General features: G+C 42.5%; 1 protein-coding gene across 2 annotated transcripts in view; it reads right to left on the bottom strand.

Annotated features, from left to right (window-relative positions):
- Positions 1 to 761: 761 nt before the first annotated feature.
- The window catches only part of SHROOM4 (shroom family member 4), a 211,783-nt gene continuing 185,646 nt past the window's right edge, over positions 762 to 26,898 (bottom strand). For both annotated transcript variants that reach the window (XM_024116902.2, XM_055081698.1), the window contains 5 exons: positions 14,856 to 15,635; positions 11,122 to 11,271; positions 10,065 to 10,245; positions 5,946 to 6,215; positions 762 to 5,017 (listed from right to left, as the gene is read on the bottom strand). In XM_024116902.2, coding sequence (XP_023972670.1) covers positions 4,748 to 5,017; positions 5,946 to 6,215; positions 10,065 to 10,245; positions 11,122 to 11,271; positions 14,856 to 15,635 — 1,651 coding nt within the window. In that variant the 3' untranslated portion in view covers positions 762 to 4,747. The remainder of the gene's footprint in view (positions 5,018 to 5,945; positions 6,216 to 10,064; positions 10,246 to 11,121; positions 11,272 to 14,855; positions 15,636 to 26,898) is intronic.

The following is a 26,898-nucleotide window of genomic DNA, read 5'->3' as shown; positions in this document are numbered from 1 at the left end:
TTAAGAAGTGTGAGTCCTCCAATTATATTATTTTTAAAGATTGTATTGACTATTCTGGGTCCCTTGCAATTCCATATGAATTTTAGGTTTGACTTTTCCATTTATGCGAAGAAACCAGCTGGGATTCTCATAAGGATTGCACTGAATCTGTGGGTCAATTGGGGAGTATTGTGATCTAAACACTATTAACTCTTCCAATTGATGAACATAGAGTGCCTTTATTTAGATTTTAAAAAATTTGTTTCAACAATGTTTTTAGTTTTCAGTATAAAATTCATATACTTCTTTTGTTAAATGTATTTCTAAATATTTTATTCTTTTTGATGCTACTATAAATTAAATTGTTTTCAGATTGTTCATTGCTAGTGTATAGAAACAGAAGTGATTTTATATATCAGCCTTGTATCCTGAGACCTTGCTAAACTCATTTAGGCAGGTAGTTGTGAGCAATATGAGAAGAGCAAGAGTGTGTCTGGGTTGGAAAAGAATGAATTGAGTAAATCAGGACTTGAATGATGGTTACTATGTACTGAGCCTGTTTGTGATAAACTGGTGCTTCTCAACTTTTAATATGCACATGAATCTCCTGGGAGTCTAGTTAAAATGCAGACTATTATCACTGGGTTTCGAGTGGAGCCTGGGATTCTGCCTTTCTAACAAACAATATCTTAGTATATAGCTGGTGGCTATCATTTATTATTTTTAAGCCACAACAGTCTTGTAAGATGATACATATTATTGTTTACATTTTACAGATAAGAAAATGAACTCAGAAGTTGAGCACATAAGCCAGATTCATAGAATAAGAAGTAAGTTGCAGAATCAGGATTTGAACACAGTTCACTCCAATACCCAAACTGGGCTCTTTCCACTCTACTGCACTGGATATCTGGAATAGGAGGAGATCAGTTGGGATATCAATAATGTATGGATGGGGGGGCAAGTAAGATTTTCAGGGTCAGAGGAGCTCCCTGGAGTATATTTGGGTCTAAATCTTGAGGTTATCTTGGAAAGCTGATCAGTGACTAAGAGTAAAGGTGTGAGACTGAACTATCAGGTAGAAGTCAGATGATACTAGTAGAGAGAACTCAAGATTGGAGGAGGTCTAGAAAGTGGCTCACCTCTGATCAGGATAGACTCCAGAACTGGACTCTGTATACTGCTGAGGTCTACACTTGAGATCATGCCTATTGTTGACTCTTCCTGAATTCTCAGTTATTGTACTGGGAATAATGAATGGTGTAGCATCAATGCTATCCCTGAGGGGCCAGCGTAAGGGTTTAGGGATGTGGGTAAGGCTCTGATCATACGGTTACCTATGGAGGACTAGGGATAGGTGACCAAATTCCTTGCCAAAACTTTTCAGCAGAATATTATGGAATTTCCATGACCTTAGTCAAAACACGTGAGATAATTTTTTTGTCCTTAGCACCTTTTATTGAAGTATGACCCTTGATGACAATCTGGCAGGCATATCAATGTCAGCCAAGAAGGGAGTGGTGGAGGACACAAATGCAGAAACAATAAGAAAGATTCAGAAAAATAATAGCTTCACATGGGATAGATGACCCCCCCACAACATTTGTACAACAAACACTGGTTCTTTCTCTATAGAAATTGCCCCCTGCCCCACCCCCTCTAAAGACCTACTAATCTTCAAAGAATACAATATGCTGTTACAGAAATATTATTGGCATAGACAACTCCTTTGGCAAAGACAGAGGGAGACATCAAGCTCCAGACAGGAGGAAGTGGCCAGAAATGTGCCCAGCTTCCTCCATTTTGGGCCTGCTACTGGCAGAGCAGCACCTTTAGGGAGGCTGGGGTTAAGGCTGTGGCTCCGGTGCCCCTCGGCAGCGCTTTGGCATATGAGGTGAAATGGAAAACAGAACCTGAACCTGGCTTTGAAAGAGGCTTTTCATCTTTTCACCCTCTCTGTTTCTCAGCTTCCAGTCTCTCACTTTCTAGGGCTTTTTTTTTCAGTGTCTCTGTCCTTTCTCTTGGCTTCCCCTTGAGCATTTACTGCTCTGCCCTGGCTGAGTCTGCAGCTGGTGGGACTCAAGGAGACTCAATTACCCAGAGCCCCTTACACTGATTCCTCTCTAAATTTCAACCACTGTGCTTACACATTACCCACTGTGGCCTGTATGGGGAAATCCCTTGCCCTGCCTTCCAAACTGCTACTCCTTGGCAGGCCTTGGTGGAGGGCTGAGCACAGGAAATGAGAACGGGGGCAAGAGATATTGCATCTCAAGTAATACCGGCAGCTTTGCAGTGCTATCACTCACGATGGGCCCGCCACGTCAGCATTGTGGGGCATCTGTGCCTGTCTGGTAGTTCACCTTTGTCTGCCGAGCTTCACTGCTCAATATAGTATTAAGTGCTTTGGAAACTGTCCCTCCGTGTAAAAATGAGCATTCTTGTACTCTGATCCCAACTTTAGAATAATTGGAGGTGGGATAAGGGACACAAATAACAAAGTCAATAGTACTTTTAGTCTGATAAGCTTAAGATACAATCAATCATTCTAATGCTGACTAGAAAAGCCCAGACCATGGTCATGGTGTCCAGGTAAGTGGCCACTTTTTTCCCTGGGCTATATTCCCAAAAAGCTGTTCTGGTAAAAAAAAAAAAAAAAAAAGTATATTAGAATGATGGGCTACATTGGCCTCATCCTCCCCAATACAGGACATCTCCGCCTGCTCACTGTTTAAGAGCCTGTTTGTTTAAAAAAAAAAAAAAAAAAAAAAGATGGCAACCACAGCCTCTATTCAAAGCATTCCCCCATCTCATGCAACCTTGGCTTAGGTAAACGTAGCCCTTTATAAGCCATCAGCCTTCCTGAATAGAGTAGAATCCTCCATTTGATGGGAGAATGGCAGGTTGACATTTTAACAGTGGTTCTGACAGCAGCAGTGTACTAAGAGCATACTCAGGGCACCCCTCCCCACAGGACACCCTGCTGGCCAAGGTTCTTCCATTGTTTCCAAATACAACGACCAGGAAACGGAAGCTAGCAACCAGTATTTGTAGCAGCAGCAAAGTTCCCTGGCAAATTCTTTGGTTGAATGAGGCACCCCTGTTGCTACAGTTAACCTCCAAAGGCCCTGAGGAACTGAGCAGTAACCAGAAGCGATGCCAATGCCGGGTTGGCTGCACAGGGCTGTGCAATACCAAGCATGGGCCCCAGTTATCAAGGAACAGAAGACTGAGCTGGGTAACAGGGCAGCATTTGGCCACAACTCCCTTCCTGCCATCACCCACTTGGGGGCTTTTCCAGGATAGAAACTGGCTACCGGTGGCCACAGCAGCAGTATTCATTATTTGTGTGCCTAAGATCCCGGCTGGACTATAACTAACTTGCTCTGGGGGGCTGGCCCTGGCTGGAGCTTCCAGCTACCATGAATTTCGGTTCCTCGAGCCAGGCCACAGGATAAGAAAACAATTAGATAGAGGAGCTCTTCCTGAGCTCACCTCTACACCTTCCTTAGCTTGGAAATGGTAGAGAAATGGGTGAACCTTTGTCCCTTTCAGATTTCTTTGGTTTCAAGAAAAAAGAAGAAGCAGTTGAAGCCTGTTGGGGAACTCTAAGCTCATGGACTTCAAGGGAAGTATATGGCCAGGCCACAGTGGGGAAACTCTGAGTTCGAAGTGAGAACTCCTTCCTTAGACACTTGTTAGCTATGGTGGGAAGAATTCAAGGCCTTGGCACTTGCTTACCTAGCCATGGTGAATTCAGGCTGATCTGTAGAAAATGCTTTCCTTCTGGGCTAACTTTTCCCTCTCCAACTCCCCTCTCCTTACCTTATTAGTTAAAAAAGAAAAAAAAAAACATCAAGACATAAAAATAAATAAAATCAAAAGGCCATTTAAAATATAACAACAACCCCCTCCCCCCAATAATAAAACATGTATCCAGAAGTCAGCTTTAGTAGAGCTATTCATGGCCCATAGTGTGAAGCCCTTAGGGTAGGCACCTGTAACTCCCAGCAGTGAAACGGCAAGATGAAACAGGAAGTGGTAGGCCAAAGTCTTAGGACAGGAGGAGGGCCACACTAGCTGGGGCTGAAGATAGGCCTCCTCCCCCTCAACCAGATAATGGGGAAGGCAGGGGTAGAGCCAGTTTGTTTAAGCATAGCTCCTTCTAGCAGGGCATCAGGCGATTCCCAACCTGTGCTCACATTCTGTTAAATGTCATTGCTCCTTCTGTGCTTCCTACTGCAAAGCTAGGGTGAGGCCCTGAAGCTGGTGGTAGGTGAATGCCCTCAAGACAGCCAGATCTCTGTGGGAAATGGCTGGGCCACGAGCCCTGGGGAACAGTGGAGCTGCACAGGCAACTTCTCTCTGAGACTTCAAAGGCTGATGATGGTGTGGGTGGGTGGCTGAGTACATGATGTTCCTGGTGTCCTAGTACAGAGAATAATGAAGGCACTTTGTTGGTCCTGTGTGTGGTGAGTGCTTGGCCATGCAAACTGTGGGAAGGAGAGTGTGGTTGTATGATCACACTTTGCTGCAGCTCCTGCTTCTTGCTTCTACTCCCTTGGGTAGAAGCTTGGGGCCTCCCCAGGTCCTCTTAGCTGGTTGGGAACACTGCTAGGTTAAGGGGCAGTGAGAGACGGCCAGGGCAGAGAATATGGAACAAACTGCTAACTAACTGTTATCTACTTGCTAACAAAGTGCTAACAAGGATTGAAAGCGCTTCCCATTATGGCGGGGCAGGGATGGTGTAGGCAGTCTGCTGGTGGAATTAGAAATTACTGGGCCCCAGGAGTAGGCTCTCCCTGAGACATTTGAGTTGCTCTTCCCCGAGCTTGATCTTCTCTTCCAGCTCTCGCTGTTCAATGATGAGAGCAGATTTCATCTTCACAAAGTGCTGGTAATCTTGGAGCTGGTCCTGAGGCAGATAGCGGGAGACCATACCAAACACCAGCTTCTCCCGGCGCTCCATGTGCTCTTTCAGCTCCTTGGCATCTGCCAACTGCCCTGTCAGCTGCTGCTTCTTCTCTATCAGCACCAACTGGGGAAGCAGAAGACCAATAAGGGCTATCCCAATGACCAGTCATCTGCCCGACCCAGTGCTCCACCAGTGATGCTCCCACAAAGCCACTAGCCCCTCTGCTCAGTGGTCAGTCCTAGATTTCTTGCCCTGAAGTCCACCTTCACACAAAAGCCTTTCTTTCCTGTAGCAAGGGGAGGATAAACATGACAGCAATTCTGGATGGGGGATGAGCAATCGCCTCTTTCTATCTCTAAATTGTTGTTAATCTGTGGACCACCACTGGGATTGGGGTGGGGGAAGGCTCTGACAAAGCCAGCTCGTACACCTTCCATATGGTAAAAAAAAAAAAAAAAATCGCTGTGACGATGCTTTCAAAACAGTGTGTGTCTCTGTGTGAGTGTGTGTGTGTGTGTGTGTATGTATGTATCCATGTGTGTATGCACAAGCATATGTGCCTTTCACTGTGGGTTCAAATCTGTATCCAAGAACCATTTGGATAGAAAAAGGTAATGCCATTTGGGTTCAGGAATTATGCAGAGTGTCCCAACCTATGAAATTGACAGACTCCCAATCTCAACTACTTGCTACTATTACTACTACTATCACTACTACTACTGGCAGCTAGCAATGATTTAGTGTTTATCTTGTTCCAGGCTCTGTTTTAAGTCATTAACATGGATTATCCAATTTAAGCTTCACAACCCCATGAGGTAGGTAGTGTGTTTACCCTATTTTTGAAGGGATGGAGACAGAGTGAGGTTAAGTGAATTGCCCACAATCACACAGTTACTTAGTGGTAAAGCCAGAATTTCCACTTAAAAGCCAGTGCCCACACTCTTCACACTATGCTCTGCTGCCTCCAGACTAGCCAAACTTGAAAGAGGGATCCCTGGGAAGAAGCAGATGGCACTTCCCTCCATCCACCCCCTGGAGACCTCAACCCTACCTTCTCCTGGTTGGCCTCTGAATCGACGCTGTTGAGAGCATTTTCCACACGGGCCAGTCGACCAGAGAGTGACAGCAACAGGTTGACTACTTTGTCCAGGTCCCCAATAAACAAACGGTATTTTTCAAACTCATTGGATTTGCAGACGGCTTTTAGGTTGGTCTCCACCTCCTCCCCAAGGGCAGAATTGGCAGTGATGTCCTCCAGCAATCCTCGCTGGGCCTCCTGCAGGACAGAAAGTTTTCTGCCAATGCTTTCGATGAGCTGAATCTAGGAGAAATAAACAGGAGAAGCAAAGAATGAGAATGGGGACTGACAGAAATGGATCTGTCCCTGGAACCGCTATTTTGAGATCTAAATAACCAAAGGCGGGCTCTACCCCAGTCACTGGAAACAAAGGAAACCTGAGCAAGTCGTGAGCAATTCCAGTTTTCTGGACAGGCACCTTCTTTCCCATCTCTTCAGATCTGCTAGGAATCTCTGTCACCACCAAACTTCTTGGCATTAGATGAGTGGTACCCATTGGCTAGTTCTCGTTTGCCAAATGTAACTTACTAAATACTTGCTGAGGCTATTTAATAAACAGGAATGCTTGTGAGAGCACAGGTAAGAAAAGCACTGCCATCAAGTGTTTGCCTGTTACTTCACTCATTCTCCTTCAATCCATTTCAGTACCTCTGATGTTGATGACACTGTGCCAGATCTTCCCCCACTCAGCTTGGCTCTTGAGGCCTTTTGGATAAAAGTGTGAGTCCTGGAGTCACAATGACTAGGTTTGACTGCTAGCTCTGCCACTTCCTAGCTGTGTGACCTTAGGTGAATTTCTGTACGGAGTTTTACTTTCTTTATCTGCGGAATGGGGTAACTGCAGTACCTACTTCACTGAATTGTAATAAGGGTTCAATGAGATAATGCATGCCAAGGGTTTAGCACAGACTAAGTGCTCAATAAAAGCAGCTGCTATGATTATGATTCAGTCTGGCCTCACCCTGCCATTCTAATCTCACTCCTCAGAACCTCTGAGGATTAGCCCCTCATGCTGTGTTCACAACACTCATTCTTATATTCCTGATTTGCTTATGCAGTTCTGCCAGCTCTTTATCTCTTCCTTCACTTTGGCTATTCCCATTCTTTCTTCAGAGCCCAGCTTTGCCCCTACCCTCCCTGCTGGAAGCCCCTGCCCCCATAACTCCTCTCTCAATGATCTTTTTCTTTTCTAAACTCTCCAGTCTTTTAGAATGAGAACTCTTGAGTGTAATTTGAGGTTGTTCACTTTCTGTTTCCTGTGTGTGCATCTGATCCCTCTCCTACTACTGATTGTAAGTTTCTCAAGGGAAGGACTGCTTGTGCCTTCTGATTTGTCTCCCCTATAGGTGTAACCAGTTGTGGGACTGCACTCACAGGAAGGTAGTGTGGTAGAGTGGAGTTTTAGAGTCAGAGATGCCTGGATTCCAATTCCACCTCCTCCAAACTGTGTGACCTTGGGCAAGATACCCAATCCCACTGAGACTTCTGTTTCCTCATCTGTAAATTGGAGAAGTGCCCCCCACCAACCCTCCATTGTTGTGAGGGTTAGATGAGATCATAGAAGTAAAGTACTTAGTATTGTGCCTGGCACATTAAGTGCTCAATATATGTTTATTGATGCTGTTACTACTACTACTATTACTACTACTACTACTACCACCACCACCACCACCACCACCACCACCTGGCACTCTGAGCTAATGGATACCTGTCTAGCTGCAAGGTCCTGACAAGAATAGGCCTGTCTCAGGTTGCTCCCAGCCTTTGCAGTCAGTATTGCATTATGGTCAATGGCATGGACTCTAGTGCCAGACTACCTGGGTTTGAACGCCAGCTCTGCCACAAAGTAATGGTGTAAACTTGAGCAAGTTACTCAACCTCTCTGTGCCTTAATTTCACCATCTAAAAGATGGGGTAACAATATTACTTACCTCATAGTGTTGTTATGAGAATGAAATGAGTTAATACATACTACAAGCTTAGAATAGTGTCTTCTATATAGGAAGTATGCTTCAGTGTTTTATTACTATTCCTGCTCAGGCACTCTGGGAGCATAAGCTTGTAGTTATGTAGAGTACGTTCTTTTCTCATCCTTTATTTAGAGATGTCCGAGGTGACAAAGGACAAGAGAGCCTGCTGTAGGTCTGGGCCAGGTGTCATAATTCAGAACTGGTCAAAAGTCAGGAGCTCACCATGACCTTAGTGTAAAGTGTAATAGGTTTACATTTAGGGAAATTTCCAAAACCCACTGGAAATTAAGGAACAATGATATGAACGAGGCAACACAATTAGATGCCAAGAAGCTCCCAGTTATATCCGCACTCTCTGCTTTCCCAAACAAAACTCAGTGTCAGCGACAAGGGAGGGCTGGGGGCCAAATGATCAACTTGGAAAATCACCTACCTACCCCCAGCTCTTAGGTCCCATAGATCTGGAAGGAAGAAAAAGTAGACAGAGCCCTTTGTTTCTCAGTACTTGGGCTTTATAACCTGAACTTCAACTCTGGGGAAAGGGTAGTGGATAGAGCTGTGGAGTCATCACAGACCCAGCTAGACCTGAGTGGCTTTTCTGGGATATTGCAAATTGGTGACCTTCCTCACTTATTTTCCTCAGAGACAAAAACTGTCTTAGCCCACCCACAATCACTTCAAGTCACTATCTGCTGTTCTGTGCTTTGCCATTTCTGATCATGTCTCTCTTCTCCTCATCAGACATCTATTAGGTTTGCTCCTAATAAAAAAAAAATCCTGAGTGAGCCAGGAGCAGCCCTGTAATACTTAGGAAACATGGAATCCAAGGAAGCAGGCACCTGGATCAATAAAACTTTGATGCCACCATGCTTCCTATTCTTTCCCTGACATTTTGCTTCAGATTGGAAAGTGGTGGGGGTCTCTTGCAAGTGGCCTTGAGCTTTTGTACAGGTCATGTCCTGAATAAGAAATATGGGCAGAAGAGCAATTTGCATTGAGTTCAGATGTCTACAAAGTGGTAAATTGGGCCTTTGAGGTCGCCATGGAAACCCTATTTGCTTAGGAAATAAAAGGGGTAAGTGCAGGGAGGGCAAAGTGATTCCAGGAATTTGATTAGAAACCCAGGCTAGTGGTACTTAGAGGAAGAAAGGGGAGGCTTCAGAACAACATCATCTCCATTTATCTATTTTAGTACTTTTAAGAGATGATTGACTATCCTTGCAAATAAATATTAAAGTTGACTGGCCTATAATTTTCCTTTTCTTTATTGGCCAGTCTGCTCTCTTTGAAAGTTACACAGAAAAAAATCAATGGCTGCCATTGGTTAGAGCTCACTGGCAAAAACTCTGATGTGCCTTGGGTAGCGAGTTACTTACAAGGCTGGCTTATTTCAGAGTAGAAAGTCAGACAGTCTTGACTTTGAGTCCTGGATCAACACTTAGTCTGTAACCCTGGGCAATCTGCTCCTCTCAACTGGTAAAAAGAAGCCAGTAATGTCTATCTTATAGAGTTGGTTTTAGGATTTTTTTTTTTTTTTTTGTGGTATGCGGGCCTCCCTCTGTTGGGGCCTCTCCCGTCGCGGAGCACAGGCTCCGGACGCGCAGGCTCAGCGGCCATGGCTCACGGGCCCAGCCGCTCCGCGGCATGTGGGATCCTCCCAGACCGGGGCGCGAACCCGGTTCCCCTGCATCGGCAGGCGGACGCGCAACCGCTGCGCCACCAGGGAAGCCCCTGGTTTTAGGATTTGAGAGACACTGTGATGATGATGATGATGATGATGATGATGATGATGATGATGATGATGACGACGACGATGATGACGACGACGACGACGACGACGACGACGATGACGACGACGACGACGACGACGACGACGACGACGACGACGACGATGACGACGACGACGACGACGACGACGACTACTATACTATTATTACTATTATTGACTGGATCAAAAAGAGACTGCAGTTGCATTTGTGAGAAACCCAGACAGGCTATTTGATTTCCATATTGAAAATACAGGAATGTACCAAGATATTCTGGAGAGTGTAGCGGGCAGGTCAACCTCCAGACACACTCAAGCTAAATGCAGTAAATCTCTAAGGCATGCCAAAAACTTCACCTTTTTTTGAGCCAGTTCGTGGTCAATTTCCTCCTCTCCCAGGCCAATCTCTGCCATCTCGGGTTGGTCTTTCAACTTGTTCAGCAGCTCTGCTTTGGCCACCGAAATATTGTAATAAGCTGAATAAGAGGTAGGGATCCCTGGGGCACCCTGAGGAGGTGAGAAGTGCTGAAACTCTTGTCTGTGGAAACAAAAAATGACCATTTGAGCACCTCTGTTGACAGCCTGCTGACCTTTCTGCTTCTTAATTTCCCCATTTATAAAATGGGACTCTGCTTCACCAAGGAGTTATAAAATAAGGAAATAATGGACGGGGTGGCACTGTTCAAACATAAACAGGCCATGTGAAGGCTCTCTAGAAACCAAGTCAAGGCCAACTTTAAGAACTTAGAAGGCTATTTCTATATCCCTGACTTCCACAGCTAGGGGGACTTCTTTAGAGATCAATGGGTTTGGTCATTAACACCCCAATAAAATTCAGAAAAAACTAGCAGGCCCCTAAAGTTCCAGGCTTCTGATCATCAATGATTCCCCTTGGTTCAGGGTCCCAGTATATGGATCCTGCGGGAGGGGCTAGGTGGTAGGGACATGTCTGAGACCTTAGCTATTTGTCCTCTAAGGCTGTTGGGCTCCATCCTACCCATCCTGGATGCCAGCCCAACCTGGCTCTATCTAGTCTGCTTGCTTATAAAGTCACCGCATGGCTTTCCTGGACATGCTCATCATTTCACCTTTCCTGGTGGTGCCACTCCTGCTTGAAATAACCCCTCCACTGCATCTCTCCCACAGCAAAGAGGTCACCCATGACCTCAGCAGTGGTCACTGTGTTGGAGGATGAGTTTAGCACCCCTGCCAGAGACTTGTCACGGCCCACCACATCTCTCATGAGCTCGTCTGAGATTGCCTGAGGTGGGGCAGGCCTTTGGCCTGAGAAGGGATAACATCTCTCAACTTCTGGCATATCCCCAATGGTTCCAGCCTCCTCCATGGTTGCAGAATGAAATGGGGGAAAATGGAACCAATGGTGCCTAGGGGCTTGACAAGTGTAACAGCAGACCCTGTTGTCTTGGGTTCACTGAAGCCTGCGGGGTTGAGGTGCTGCTTCTCGGAGCCCCAGCCCATGAAAGAGAACTGCTCCTCAGGAAAGAAGTAGCTCTGGCTCCACGCTGGCTTAGGTTTGGACTCTTCTGCCATCAAAGCTTCTGGTCTGATGTGAGGAAAGAAATGAAATACTTCAATGTTAGGGTTCAGTGATGGAGGGGCAAATAATTCCGCCTATGGTTTATGTAAGGGGGAGACCCACCCCCACTATGTTCTTGTTGCCTATCAATCAGCCATCCCTACCCTCCACCTGTCTGTGTCACTGCCCCTTCACTAACCTCTAGCTGTTTGAAAGGAAAAATAGGAGAAACTCATTAGTCATTTTTGCAGCTATTTGCAGCTCTTAGATAAAGGTCAAAAATAATGGGTAAAAGGCTCCACAGCTATTTACTGATTCATGCTATGCTGTCTCCTAATTCATCACACAAAAGAAATTTGGGCACGCCAATATTGCTCATCCTAGGTATTCATTTTATGTGGAGGTTTTTAAGCTGATAGCACTGATAAAAGAGCACTACTAGCTAACATTCACATAGTGCTTACTATGCCCAGGAGCTGTCCTAAGATATATGTATGTGTGTGTGTGTGTGTGTGTGTGTGTGTGTGTGGTGTGTGTGTGTGTGTGTGTGTGTAAATATAGACATAAAATGTAATGCTCATGACAACCATTTTATGGATAAGGAACATGAGGCACTGAGAGGTAAAGTGACTTTCCCGGGATCACGACAGTAAATGGCAGACCCGTGATTTAGACCTAGGTGACCTAACTCCAGAATCTGTGCTTTTAGCCACTATACTATACTGCCAAAGGGTCAACTTGACATCACATAAAACCCTGCATGTAAAGAATTTTCTGGCTGGACTGTATCTATGTTAGCAGAGAAGAGAGGACATTCTGGAGGAAATATAAATGTATGAATTTAGGGAATTCCTACCTATAAGAAAAATATTTAGGGGCATGTGTGCGAGTTGAAAGTTAGAAAGTACTGAAAGAAAGCACAGAATTTTTTTTAAAAAAGGATGTGGCTATCTGTGAATTATATCTCAATAAAACTGGAGAAAAATTTTGAAAACGGATGTGCTAATTAGAGACTCAGTTCCCTAGCAGACATGGCCCTGTACTATATTATAGTGTATCATATCAGGCACTGTGTCCTAGGGCTTCTTTCCTCATACTCTCCATTAATAGGGCAGAGGTTATAGGAGATCTATGAGAACATAATTTGACCTTGATAATGAACTTTGTTGCAAAAATAAGATTCCTTCTCCAGAGCACTGAGAGAAAATGCATAGAGTCCATAAAGCAAACTATACCTGTGATTGAATCAGTTATCAGATTTAACCAATGCTCAATAAGTCCACTCACCTGCTTCTACATGTATCCTGACATTTTGTAACTAAAGAGTATGTGGGTTACAGAGAGACTCTAGTTTAACATGGCTGAAATTAGGATGTCTTTTTTTCTTTTTGCATTTTAGATTCAAAATATTACACATCTACTTGCCCTTAACACTACTTTCCCTTACAAAACCTTAAAGGCACTTCCTGCTGGGTAGAACCCTGTGCTCTCTGAGGGTCTGGAATAGGATCTTCTTGAGGAGCCCAGAGATCCTGGGGTGATATAGTTGGCACAGTGAGCCAGACTATCTGGGTTCTGGCTACCTGTGATCTTTTGCAACTTAATTTATATCCCTGTGCCTCACTTTTCTCATCTAAAAACTGTAGGAAACTAATGGTATCTATTTCATAGGCTTGTTGTGAAGATTAAATCAGTCAATACACAAATGTGCTTAGAACAATACTTGGCACATAGTAAAGAGGCAAAAAAATATTTGCTATGTAGGGAATGATGTTTTTCCTTAAATATCCATCACTCAAAGAAGCATCTATAATTGATTTTTTGCATCCACAAGCCAGGCTTGTGTGCAAACAAATGTTTCCCCTTGCATCCCATAGTCATTAAGAAAAAAAAATCTGTGGAACAAGTTACAAGATCTCTAGTAACAGCAATTTCCTTCTCTCTGGACAAGGTGCCAAGATGAATGGAGGTACATAAAGGAGGAAGGACTAGGAGGCTGAAAGGGCTAAGCCTGGGGCCTGTAACTACTACCTCTGGTACACATTGCCTTCTAGGGGACAGGAGGTCTAAGTAAAGGCCTGGCTACTGCAGGAACACGATCCCCCTGAGAGAGGCTGCCTAGGATGGCAAAAGAAGCATGGATTTTGGAGTAAGATCTGGCTTTGAGTCTTTTCTGTGTAATTCTAAGTTAGGTAGTCCCTTATTTTACTCAGCTTTAGTTTCTACATCTGTCAAATGGGCATAATAATGGCCCATAGGGCCGTTGGGAGAATTCAATGAAATAATAGATATAAAATGACTAGCAGTGTCTGACACATATCAAATGCTTAATACATGATCATTCATTCATTTATTCATTCTTTCTTCAGAAATATTAAGTGCCTACTATGTGCTAGGTTGCCTTCCCTTCTCTCTGCTGTGATAGGTTAACAATCCACAGTCACTTTCCACAAATGTTTTCTAATTACAATAAGAATACTCCCCAGCTAGATGGGCAGCTTGAGAAGCAGCCACTAGGGATCTGACAAGAAATTCTCATAGTGTCTGGAGCCAGGCCCTGTAAGCGCTGTGCCTGTGGCACCTTAGGCTGGAAAACTTGTCAACTAGCTCCAGATAGCCAAGTAATGGATTTGTCCATCAGTAAAAGATGAAATAACAAAGTACTTCTAATAGCAACAAGTCTCAGGCAAGTTCCTTCTGTAAAGGTATTTAAAGAAAGCACTGAAAGGATAGACACCTGCCCCTCATCCCCATCCCCAGCAGAGAGTGGGTGGAGCTCTCTGCAGGAGGATTGGCAGAGCCAAAAGCCAAAGCTCTTTTGTTTTGGAGCAAAGAGGACAACCACACATTGTGGGGCACGCCAATGAGCATTGGCACAGTGAAGGGAACTGTTCTGTGGCTATAGTACACTCCTTCTTTGGCCTCTCTGCCCAGACAGCTGACCCTGTCAACTACCACTTTTGGTACTACCATTTGCCCACTGAAGCAAATGCAAAGAGGCAGAGGAACAAGGGTGGGGGTGATGGAGGAAGTGGAAGATGAAAAGAATGAATGCCTTTGGCTGTTGTAAGGAATGGTCAAGGCATAAAGCATCCAACCCCAGAAACACCTTTGATGCTGGGGGTGGGGGAAGAGTTTAGAAGCTCAGACAGGTCCTAGAGCAGAGGCAGGTCAGGTTGTGAGCTGGCCTCTTGTTCTGGAGAGCAAGCAGCAGAAAAGGCAGAAAAGGACCTGAGCCAGGCTTCTGGAAAAGGCCCCAAGACAATAAGGGTTTAATGCCTTATTGCTCAGGGGCCAGAAACTGATGCATACCTTAAAGACAAACTAGAAAAAAATATAGTACCTTGATAGTGATATTTAGGGATAAGAACATCAATGACATTTACTGAGTACCTACTATGTGCTAAGTATGGGGCTATGTCTTTTACGTGGATTATCCTCATATTCACAACAACCATGTATCATCATGCCCATTTTCCAGGTGAGAAAACTGAGGCTGGAAATAGTTTAATTGACCAGCCCAAGGTCACGCAGCTGGCAAATGGTGAAGGTGGAATTCAAACTCATGCTGCCACCTCTTCAGGGACCTAACGTCTTTCATAAGCACTTACTTGGGGGAATCAGTGGTCTCCTGCTCTGATGTTCTCCAAAGCCCACCAATGCCGTAATAGCAAGGGGGCAGAGCCTTCTCAGGTTGAGATCCCAAATGGCCCCTTACTGGAGGCAGGAAATCGCTGGAATGGAGAGCAAAGGACTCTTGCTCTGCTGGAAGGCTTTGTGAGCCCTGCCTTGAAGGCTCCAGGTGGCCAAAGCCCAGCGGTTGGGGCTGCTCCAGGACCTCCTCAGGATTGAGGGCACTGGAACCAGTGGTTTCTGAACTGAAATACTGGGGTGGCAGCTCTTCCTCCTCCCCCTCCTCCTCCTCCTCCTCCACCCCCTCTTCCTCTTCTTCCTCTTCCTCCTCCTCTTGCTGCTGCTTTTGCTGCTGCTGCTGGGCTGCACGAAAGAGCCTGTACTTCTCCCAGTTGGGAGGAGGAGGGCGAGGAGGAGGAAAGGCCTTCTTCCTGGCACCCAGAGGATCTGGCTGGATCTCATCAACTTTGGTAAAGAGCTCCTTTCTATGCTGCCCCCAGGCCCGGGAGCTCTGAGGATCCAAGCTGATGTGGCTCTCTGAGAAGGCCCGGCTGCGAAGTGGGCGGGGCATGGAGGCTAGGGAGCTCTCCTCTTCATAAACGGAGGTTTCCTCTGGTTTTTTTGAGGAGTGCTTGACGTCTCCAAGGAGGTCAAGAGAAGAGATTGCTCGGTAGCTTGACAAGTCCAGTGCTGGGTTCTCAAAGCAAGGATGGAAGGAGGTTGCCCATGAAAAGCTAGCCTTGGAATGAGCCATTTCCCTGCAAAACAGCAGATAAAGGTTGTATAAAGCAAGCACGTTGCAGATGGTCCCATAATTTTGGATAACATCATTTATATAAAATTTAAAACGTCCACAAAACAATATAATATAGGTAGTAAGTATAGTAATAACAATATATGATATATAATATTGATAGCTAACACTTACTGAGTGCATACTAAGTGCCAGACACTGTTTTAAGTGCTTTCCATGTCTTAACTTATTTAATGCTCACAATAACCCTAGGAAGTAGCTATTATTATTGTCCTGATTTTATAGCTGGGGAAACTGAGGTATGGGCAGGTTAAGCCATTGCTCAGGGTCATAAAGCTGGTAAGTGGCAGAGCTAGGATTTGAACATGGAGAGTCTAGCTCCAAACTCTGGATATACACACCACCCCACTCAGATTGAATGTGCTGTGTTCTGGGGCTTGCAAGTGTGGTTATCCTGCTACATCTGTTGTTTTTGTTTTGTTTTTAATTATGAAACATTTCAAATGTTTAAAAACATAGAGAGATTGTTATAATAAATATTCATGTTCCCACCTACTACCCACAATTAGCACATCTTAATACTTTACCATCTATGCTTCATGAATTTTAAAAATAATAATATCCTTTGTTTCACTCCCCACTTCTATTCCTCTGCTGCCTCTCTACATGCAAGCTATATCATGAATTTGTCATGTATACTTTCTGTCCATGTTCTTATACTTGTACCAAAAAATATCGAGCCGGCCATTCACAAATATCTGCTATTTGGGATTTAAAATGTATTTTTCTAATGCAATTCCAATCAGAATTCTCACCAGGACTTTTTAACTATAGAATTTTTGTGTTAACTTGCAAAATAAAGCAGGATATGGTAGTCCCCATTTGTCCGCTGTTTCACTTTCCAAGGTTTCAGATACCTGTAGTCAACCACAGTCCAAAAAATAGTAAATGAAAAATTCCCAAAATAAACAATTCATAAGTTTTAAAGCGCACACTATTCTGAGTAGTGTGATGAAATCTCCCGCTGTCCTGCTCCATCCTGCTCAGGACTTAAATCATCCCTTTGTCCAGCGGATCCCACCCATTAGTCACTTAGTAGCTGTCTAGGTTATCAGATGGACTGTCACAGTGTCACAGTGCTTGTGTTCAAGTACCCCTTATTTTACTTAATAATGGCCCCAAGGCCTAAGAGTAGAGACGCTGGCAATTTAGATCTGCCAAAGAGAAGCCGTAAAGTGCTTCCTTTAAGTGAAAAGGTGAACGTTCTTGACTTAATAAGGAAAGGGAAAAAATCATATGCTGAGGTTGTTAAGATCTATGGTAAGAACGAATCTTCTATCCATCAAATCATGAAGAAGGAAAAAGAAATTCGTGCCTGCTGTCATACCTCAAACTGCAAAAGTTACAGCCAGAGTGCTTGATATGGGCTTAGGTAAGATGGAAAGGCATTAAATTTGTGGATGGAAGACATGAACAGAAAGCATATTCCGACTGACAGCAACGTGTTGCGCCAGAAAACATGGAGCCTATACGAAGACTTCAGCAAGGGATCCCCTGAAACAAGTGACTTCAGCCATTTACTGCAAATAAGAAATGGTTACAAAGATTTAGGAATAGGTTTGGACTGAACAACAGGAAAGTTACTGGAAAGGCTGCATCTGTCAATGAAGAAGCCACTGCCACGTTTCTGGCAGAGTTGAGGAAGTTGATCAAGGAGAGAGACAGAATTCATATAACTTTTATTACAGTACATTGCTATAATGTTCTATTATATTATTAGTTATTACTGTTAATCTCTTACTCTACCTAATTCACAAATTAAACTTTATCATCGGTATGTATGTATTTTTTAAAAAACATAGTATATATAGGGTTCAGTACTATCTGTGGTTTCAGGCATCCACTGGGAGTCTTGGAATATAACTCCCACAGATACATGGGGACTACTATATAATAAAAAACATATTTTGCTACAGAAGAAATCGGGGGTAAGTAAGGCATAAAGCATAATATAAAGCAATTATAAGTAAAACTGTTTTACTGACTAACAGAACATAATTGAAAGTCCAGAAACATATCAAACTATTTATAAAAATGTCATATATAATTCACCTTCCATAACAAGAAGATAAAGATTTTTTAATAGATATCTTTGAGACAATTGCAGAGCAGTGTTATTTGGAGCTGCACTATATATTATATACCAAAATAAATTTCAGATTCAAGAGTTAAGGGTGTGTGTGTGTGTATAAAATTTTAATATGTGTTATATGTGTATATATGTATATATATATTATATACTTATAAGAAAAAACGTATAAGAAAAAAATTATCAGAAAACTTAAAAACTATGACTTGTGAGGTGAAATAAGACTCTCATCTCATAAGTAATAGAAAAGTATATGCAAGGAAAACAAGTCCAGGTTTATTTAAATATGTATAAAAAGTTAAACTTCTGTATAATAAAGAGGGACCAAAGCAAAGGACATCTCTTTAATCTCTGAGTTTAAAGAGTTAAGCCCTCTAAGCCAGAAGATCTGGTTTCCTGCTGTAGTCTGTGAGCAATCAGCATCATGCTAAGTACTGCCTAGTGACAGGAAATTCCAGCAGTTCAATTAAATCATCAGACAGAATATCCATTCAGTAGTCACGTTGAAGACTGAGAATATTTCCTCAAAAAATAATAATACACATAATGGTGGCCCAGGTCAGATAGAATGGAAAGCAAAATCTCCTTCATTCCCCTCATCTGCAGTCCCCATCCTGGCTAGCTCATCCCTCATGTGGATCAGAAATTCATAGCCACACATCCCCATTCTCTTCTCATTTGGACCTTAGCCCACCTATAGCTCCTTAAGGTTATAATAATCCCTTGTGTACAAACTGTTCCACCTGGCATTTCCCCCCTCAGGAAACAAACAAACAAGGTGGTGAGTGGGAAGTGATAGGATGATAAATGCTATCAGGCAGAGAGGCCTTTCCTGACGACCTTATCTAAAGTAGAGACAACTTATCCTTAATTATCATGTTTCTATTTTGCCTTTCGCAGAGCATACATCCCCACAAGGGCAGAGACCTTGTGTGTCTCATTCATCTGGTACCTACTGCCTGGCACATAGTAGGCATTCAATAAATATTTAATAACTGAGCTAATTCCCAAAAAAACCCCAAGGACCATGATACTCATATCATAAAAAAAGTTGAATTAAAGGCAAAAAGCAATAAACAAGACAAAGAAGGGCACTATAATATTAATGATTAGAAAACACAATTAAGATCTAATTACACTGAATCTTTATGTACCAAATAACGTAGCATCAAAATTCATAAAGCAAATATATAGAAAATGCAAAGGTAGAAAAAGCAGAAACAAAATATAAGACTTTTTCAGCTGATGACAATACTATATCTAGTCACAATACAATAACACTAGAAATTAATTGCAAAATGAAAAACAAATACTTCTAGCACACAGAAAATAAAAGGGAGAAAATATCCCCCACTGTAGTCAAAGAGGAGATCTAATCTAAAATTGTAGACTACCTAGAAAATAACAACAATGAAAATATCAGAAGCAAGAGGATGTGGTTGATTAAAGCAATGATTAAAGGAAAATTGATAGTCTTAAATACTTATATCAATACATAAAAACAAATTAAAATAAATGAATTATGCTTTCAACAAAAGAAGTTAAGAGCCACAAAAATAGACCTAAGCAAAGCAGAAATAAAACTAATGGCAGAAATTAATACACTAGAAAACAAATGATAGAACTAATAATTAAAGCCAAAAGCTTTCTTCAAAAGAAAATATAAAACCATAAAACAGATAAACCACTTGCTAATCTAATTAAAAACCCTAAATGCACAAAATTAGAAATGGAGAAATAACCACAGTTACAAAGTAAATGAAAAGAGTAAGAGAACACTTTGCTCTACTCTATGAAACAGATTTGAAAACTTAGTTTTCTAGGGAAAAATAATTACCAAAACTAATTGCAGAAGAACAAAAATATCTAAACCACCAGTTATCATAGGAAAAATTTTGATAAATTTGACCAAAAAAACAGCACACTCCCATGGTCTTGTGTTAATTCTACCAACCTTCAAGGAACAGACAACCTCAAAGCTATTTACGCTTTCTAGATTCTGGAATCTAGAGAATAGGGGGAGAAGAAAAGAATCCTGCATAACATCAATACCAAAACCCAGCAACTAGAACATACATAAAGGAAAACCAGAGACCATTCTCATCAAAGAATACTAATGCAAAACTCACCGTTTTTTGCATTTAAAAACATAAATATTAGAACATTAGTAGATATAAGTAATTTACTAATAAACTACCAACACATATTAAAGGTGAATGCTCAAAACAATTCTTTCTGAGAAGGGTGCATGATCCAAAAAGTTGGAAACCATTGGTCTGAGGCAGTTGTTCCTAATCGAAGTGGCTCTTAATTGGAATTACCTGAAGATGTTGTTTAAAATGCAAATTCCTCAGCTCCACTTCTATCAATAGAAATTGAGATTTAGTACCTCTGTGGTGGAGCCCAGGAATCTACATTTTAAACAATTTCCCCAAGGGATTCTAATACCAGTGGTTCAGGGATCATACTATGGAAACAAAGGTCCAGGGTGAAAAAGATGGGAGTGTTGTGGTTTGGAGGTAGAGGTTTGGGGATAGAGTTATTTGTTCCAGTTAGGTTGGTTTCCAATCTGTACAGTATGTGTCCCACCCCTCAGCACACACATGCCTACCTTCTGTCCTTGCCTCTCCTGTTCTTCCCCACCTTCATCTCTAATCTAGATCTTATGAGATGCAGGTGGTGAAAGCAACATCTCCAAAGGCTCAAGTTGGGCCAATGTCCTGCAGCTGTGGTGAGAAAAACCCTGCTCCATGATAGTCATCAAATTTACCACTCTTTCCTTGCCAGGGCACAGGAAAGGCAACAGAGCAGAGCGCAAAGAACACAGTGTTAGAAAGACTTGGGTCTGAGTTTCAGTAAAATTTAAAAATCTGCCTCCAGAACCCAAAAGCTGCATGACCTTGAGGAAATTATTTAATTTACCTCAGTTTCAGTAAAATATCTATCTTAACAAAGCTGCTGTGAGGATTAACCATATAAAATAAAAAGGACCTAGCAATGATGCTGGGTACATGGAAAAGTGATTAATAAATGACAGAACTATGCTTATTATTAGAGTGAAGTCCTTACTCAGGGCCACTGCATATGGTTGTGTAAACTGTGCAGTGTACAGCCTTCACTGCTGTATGCTTCAGCCCTGCTCCTTGTTCCCATAAAGGGAGTTGAACTGCACTGTCCCCTGGTTAATGTTCAGCCCTGCTCAATAGCCAAGAAACCAAGAGACCTGGGGTCCCAGCTCAGCTACATGGCTGCCGAGCCAGGAGGCCCTAGATAACCAAGGATTTTAATCCTAGGCTCATTCACTCACTCTTCTCATCTACTAAAAGGGAGAGAGAATAAAAGGCAAGTTTAGGCTTAAAAGCAGTGTGACCATCAACAAGACTAGATAGTCTATGTTGTCTTGTTTAGGTACAAATCACTTATGTCAGCGTTACAGAATTTACCTCTCAGTAGCCAACTCCAGAACCAGCTGGAAGAAAAGAGCACACCCTTCTAGGGACATTCGGTGCCCCGATTTATGGCACTGTGACACTATCCTGAAGCACTAGGCTCTAGCAAGGCAACCTGGAAATTGCTATTCTCTGAATCAATCCTAATTTCAAAAGCACTGCTCTCCCACCGACACAGCTTGTGTAAGGGCAGCCTGAACCTTGCAGAGTCATTTACATCAGGGGAGCAGAATTAGGCAAGACTCCAGAAAAGGGGAAGGACTGCCGTCGACGGGACCACCTGGGCCAATGTGTGTACAAGTCATCCAAGCTGTCATTCAATATTACACTGTGCAAGGTGACCAGATCTCAGGGGAGCAAAACCCGTAGCCCTTGCTTTCCAGGCACTAATAGCTGAAGCAGACTGGTGAATGGGAGGCTTCCATTGATGTGTGTCAGGCTCAAGCCAAGGATATTGGTCTCTAGAGGTCCTAGTTTCAAAGGGCTCAAGCCTCCTATATGCACAGAAATCTAAGTCTACAACTCTTCTTTGGGATGAAGTAAGGATTCTTCCCTAGAGTGGAGGATAAGGAGCTAAATTAAGGGAAAAGAACTATGGTTTCTTACTTCTTACTTACTATGTGTCACGCACTGTTGTAGGCACTTTCATGTAGGTATTTCTATTCATCTTCACACCAGCTCATTGAAGTAATTACCATTATTGCCAGTTTGCAGGTGAGGATCCTGAGGCTTAGAGAGGGTCATTAATTTTCCCAGCTAGGAAGAAGTAGTAGTGTCCAGACTGGAACTTGCCTTATCTGGCTCCAAGGGAAATCCCACTGAAGCAAGGACTCCTGAGTTAAGGCGAAAGGTACTTGCGCTACCTTCATCCTCAAGGTGTTCTCAAAGACTTCAGCTCCTTGCTGAAGAGAGGGGAGGAAGCATGAAAGCTAAGTCTGAGAAAGGGCTTTGTTGACACCAGCAAGGAGCCTACATCTCAAAAACAAAAGCAAATCATGTGCCAAATCCTGGGCTGTTCTTCTCTTTTCCTCTTGGCACAGGTTGCCTCTTCTTCTGATGAATAGATTTTCCCCTTTCGTTACAATCTTTTTTTTGTGGGGGAGGGGCTCATAGTAATTGAAAATGAAAACCAGTATTTTCAGAGACTGAAAAATCTCCTCCCGCCTCCTCCTTAGGCCTTTTGAAGTTTTCTTGTTTGGAATTTTTATTTTTAACCTCACCACAATAGCTTGGCATTCCAGGATCTCAGCAGCAAGAGTGCACAGTCCCAGCCCCTCTCCCCTTCCCCTTTCCTCAGCAGCCAAAAGATAAGACTGCTCCAAGAGAAACAGCCACTCCCAGCTTATTGCTGAAGGAAATATTTACAAGATCCAGGAAGTGAGATACAAGGAGGCTACACAGGGAGGGGAGAAGGGCCCAGAGAGCTTGTTGTTGCCACCCTTCTCTGCCTCTGGGGCCACAGAACTTCAAGCAAGGAACAATTAGTCTGGCAACAGCAAATACAAGTGGCAGGACTCACTCTGAGCCTTCTACAGCCCCCAGGAGCCTGCTGCAAAGTGTCCTTTGAAGAGATCAGAGAAGTCCTTGCTATATTGGGGCTGTCCTGGGTAAAGCTTAGATTCCTCTCGCCAATGACTCCAACTTGGAGTTTCCAAGAAGGTTTTCCCATTACTCCTCTGAACCCTACATAGTGTCACAGACATGGTGCTAAGGGATGGTAATGACCACTCTTCTTTACTCAGAGTCCACCATGTGTCAGGCACAGCACTGGACACTTAACAGACTCCATCTCGTTTCACCCTGAAGACAATCTTCCAGCCTGAGTATTCTCTTGCCCATGTTAGAAATGAGACTCAGGGAGGTTAAACAACTGAGGGAACATAAAGAGAAGAAGCAGCCAGGCGAAGTTACAACTAAGGTCCATCTGACTCCAATGCCCATGCTTTTGCCAGCACAACATGCTGCCTCTTCAGCATTCTCATAACCTTCTCAAGAGATTTAATAAAAGACATTTTAGGGGCACGTAACACATTGTGGAGGGGCCTGGAGCGTTTGATATCCATGAGAACAATTTAATGGAGGATCAGGCTGGACGAGGTTATTGAGGCTCTATTCTCTAATAGGCAGTGGTTCTGAAACTTGAACATGCATCAGAATCACCTGGAAGGCTTATTAAAACACAGTTGGCTTAGTCCTACCCCCAGAATTTCTAATTTGGTAGGTCTGGGGCAGAGTGGAGAATTTTTATTTCTAACAATTCCCAGGATGATGATGGTATTGCTGGTCCCAGATCACACTTTGAGATCCACTGCTCTAAACAGTCATTATCTACCAGTTTCCCAACTCACCAGGGTATCTTAAGAGGTATAAAGCCATTAAATAAAACTCTCAAGGAGTTATCTGGTGGTGCAGTGGTTAAGAATCTGCCTGCCAATGCAGGGGATACGGGTTCGAGCCCTGATCTGGGAAGATCCCACATGCCACAGAGCAACTAAGTCCACGTGCCACAACTACTGAGCCTGCGCTCTAGAGCCTGTGAGCCACAACTACTGAGCCCGTGTGCTGCAACTACTGAAGGCTGCATGCCTAGAGCCCATGCTCTGCAACAAGAGAAGCCACTGCAATGAGAAGAATGAGAAGCCTGCATACCGCAAGGAAGAGTAGCCCCCGCTCACTGAAACTAGAGAAAGCCCATACACAGCAACAAAGACCCAACGCAGCCAAAAAAAAAAAAAAACTCTCAAAACGAAATGCATTTTAATTAACTACATACATACCACCCATGTAACAAGTATGATGAAGATTTACAAAATAAAATAATGGGAGGTCCATAAAGCTCTGGGAATCCTGATGCTATTTAAGGAAATTCGGTGCCCCACCATCATTAAACAATGGATGTGCCAGGGGAAGAGAGCAATTTTTGTATATTTGAGTCTTCATATATACCAGATGTTAATGTACTAAATTTTGAAGACCTAAAATACAGTGGAATAGACTTAATACCAAAGTTATAAAGAACATGATTTTATCTCAGTTTAAAAGGCATTCTGGGTGCTCAATTATGAATGACAATTATTATCATAGAGTAGTTCTTTGGCATGAACATATTTAACATTTGAGGTTTTAACCCTTTGAGAGTAGCCCTAAAGATCCATGAAGTGTAATAACTGGTCATTTTGCAAAGGGTATGAATTTGACTTGCAAGGCCTCACAATTCTGGTTTGTAGGGCAAGTCACCAAGCAAAGGAGGGAGCCTAGTCAACCACTTGGCATTCCCATCTCAATGTGGCTTGATAGGTGTCTATTTGTTAACAAGGAAGATAGGTGTGCAGTAACCATGGTAGAGAGAATATGTGCTTCTCTGTGAATAATGGCACTGAAATGCAAACTATTTGCAAACTAGTGCTGATGATGGAAGTGAAGAGAAATGTAACGGTCTTGAGAAAGTAACGGTTCTGAGTCAGATAATAAAATGTTCATTGGTGGAGGTGGAGAGGTTCTATGTTGTAGTAATGGTGACAAATTTGAAGATTCACAAATGTCTGGTGATGTACCCCCTCAGAAATGTCAAGTTCTCACAGATTTAGATAAGCAGAAGTGCTGGTTGACAGAGAATTCTAGCAAAACAAATTCTAGCTAACAGACAGATCAAGCATGTCTGGTAAGTAACACTGTCTGTCATTGGTATGGGGATTTTTCTAAAGCCCTTGATCTTTAACTTTGCAGGCCTAAATCAAACCAATGTGGGCTGCCTCTTCTTCAGATTTTCTTTTTTATTATGAATTCCAGCAACTTGACATGTACCCAAAGAACACCATGTGCATTCAACTCCAGCTATTTACATTTTACCAGATGCCTCTCTGAATCTTCTTTGTGCAAGGCTACTATCAGATTCAACATGTGAGTTTAGAATTTAGCCTTTTTTGTTGTTAATATTATTACAAATACCCATTTCTGTGTAAGACCCAATATTTGTATACCTGTCACTGTTAATGGCTATATTCTATTCCATCATGATGATATATTAGATTGGTAAATATTTTCCATGATTATAAATAGCACTACTTTAAATATCTTTTAAAAAATTATTTTTTCCTTTTTAGGTTATTTCCTTGGGGGTATGCTGGATCAAGGAGTATGTACAAACAGTTTTGTAACTCTTGTCACATATTTCTAGACTGCCTTTTAGGAAAACTGAACCAATTTATACTGTTCCCCAAAACACATACTGTTTCCTTAAGTCTTGTCAAGATAGGGTTTTGTAATTTCTATTTATAATTTCCATTAATTGTTGACAATTTAATAAGCAGGTTGTGCTACCTTGATGTTGTTTTTATTTGCACTTCTTTAATTGGTAGAGAGGTTGTACTTTTCCAGGCAGTGATTTTACTGCGTTTATTTCCTCATTTGTAAATTGGCTGTTCATTTTCCTTGCCCTTTTATGAAGCTGAATTTGAAAGCCGACCTTCTATATCTGTATCCATTCTTTATATTTTTTGGACAGTCAGCTGTTATCTGTGATGCTGACCCCAGACATTTTCCTCATTCTGCTATTTAGCTTTTTATTACATTTTGTTGTAAAAAGGTATTTCCCCCAACTTTTAAATATTTGGAACCATCCATCTTGTCTCTGATGATATCCTTCATTTAACAGGCACAAATTTATCTTCCATCCATAGCTGGAATGAATATGCTGTTCCACTGGTCTGCTTTCTGAAATTTACTACAGAGTATTGTATGCACTGTGGCTCTAAGCTAATTATTCTCCATATTGATACCTACAGTTCCCAACATTTATTGAAGACAGATGATTGCTTTCCAAAGTTCACGGTTGCATCCAGTGTGCTCTACAGTCTTAGTATCTGTTCCTAGAATCTCTCTTTTTTATTTAATTTCACTGTTTGACGTTTTTTAAACCCACTATCATATGGTTTTAATGATTGTCACTTTATGACAGACTTTAAAATCTGATAGGGTAAGTCTACCACCATTACCATTTTTTTTAACATCTTTATTAGAGTATAATTGCTTTACAATGGTGTGTTAGTTTCTGCTGTATAACAAAGTGAATCAGCTATACATAAACATATATCCCCATATCTCCTCCCTCTTGCGACTCCCTCCCACTCTCCCTATCCCACCCCTCTAGGTGGATACAAAGCACCGAGCTGATATCCCTGTGCTATGCAGCTGCTTACCACTAGCTATCTATTTTACATTTGGTAGTGTATATATGTCCATGCTCCCTGTATCCTCAAGTCCAATCTCTATGTCTGCATCTTTATTCCTATCCTGCCCCTAGGTTCTTCATAACCATTTTTTTAGATTACATATATATGTGTTAGCATATGGTATTTGTTTTTCTCTTTCTGACTTACTTCACTTTGTATGACAGACTCCAGGTCCATCCACCTCACTACAAATAACTCAATTTCGTTTCTTTTTATGGCTGAGTAATACTCCACTGTATATATGTGTCACATCTTCTTTACCCACTCATCTGTCAATGGACACTTAAAATGCTTCCATGTCATGGCGATTGAAAATAGACCTGCAATGAATATTTTGGTACGCCACTCTTTTTGTTTGTTTTTTTTTGTTTTTTTTTTTGTTTTTTTTTGCGGTACGCGGGCCTCTCACTGTTGTGGCCTCTCCCGTTGTGGAGCACA

Source organism: Physeter macrocephalus, chromosome 21, assembly GCF_002837175.3.
Source record: "Physeter macrocephalus isolate SW-GA chromosome 21, ASM283717v5, whole genome shotgun sequence".
Classification (NCBI taxonomy): Eukaryota; Metazoa; Chordata; class Mammalia; order Artiodactyla; family Physeteridae; genus Physeter; species Physeter macrocephalus.
The sequence above is the reverse complement of the archived record's forward strand: the minus strand, read 5'-3'. Positions and strand labels throughout refer to the sequence as shown.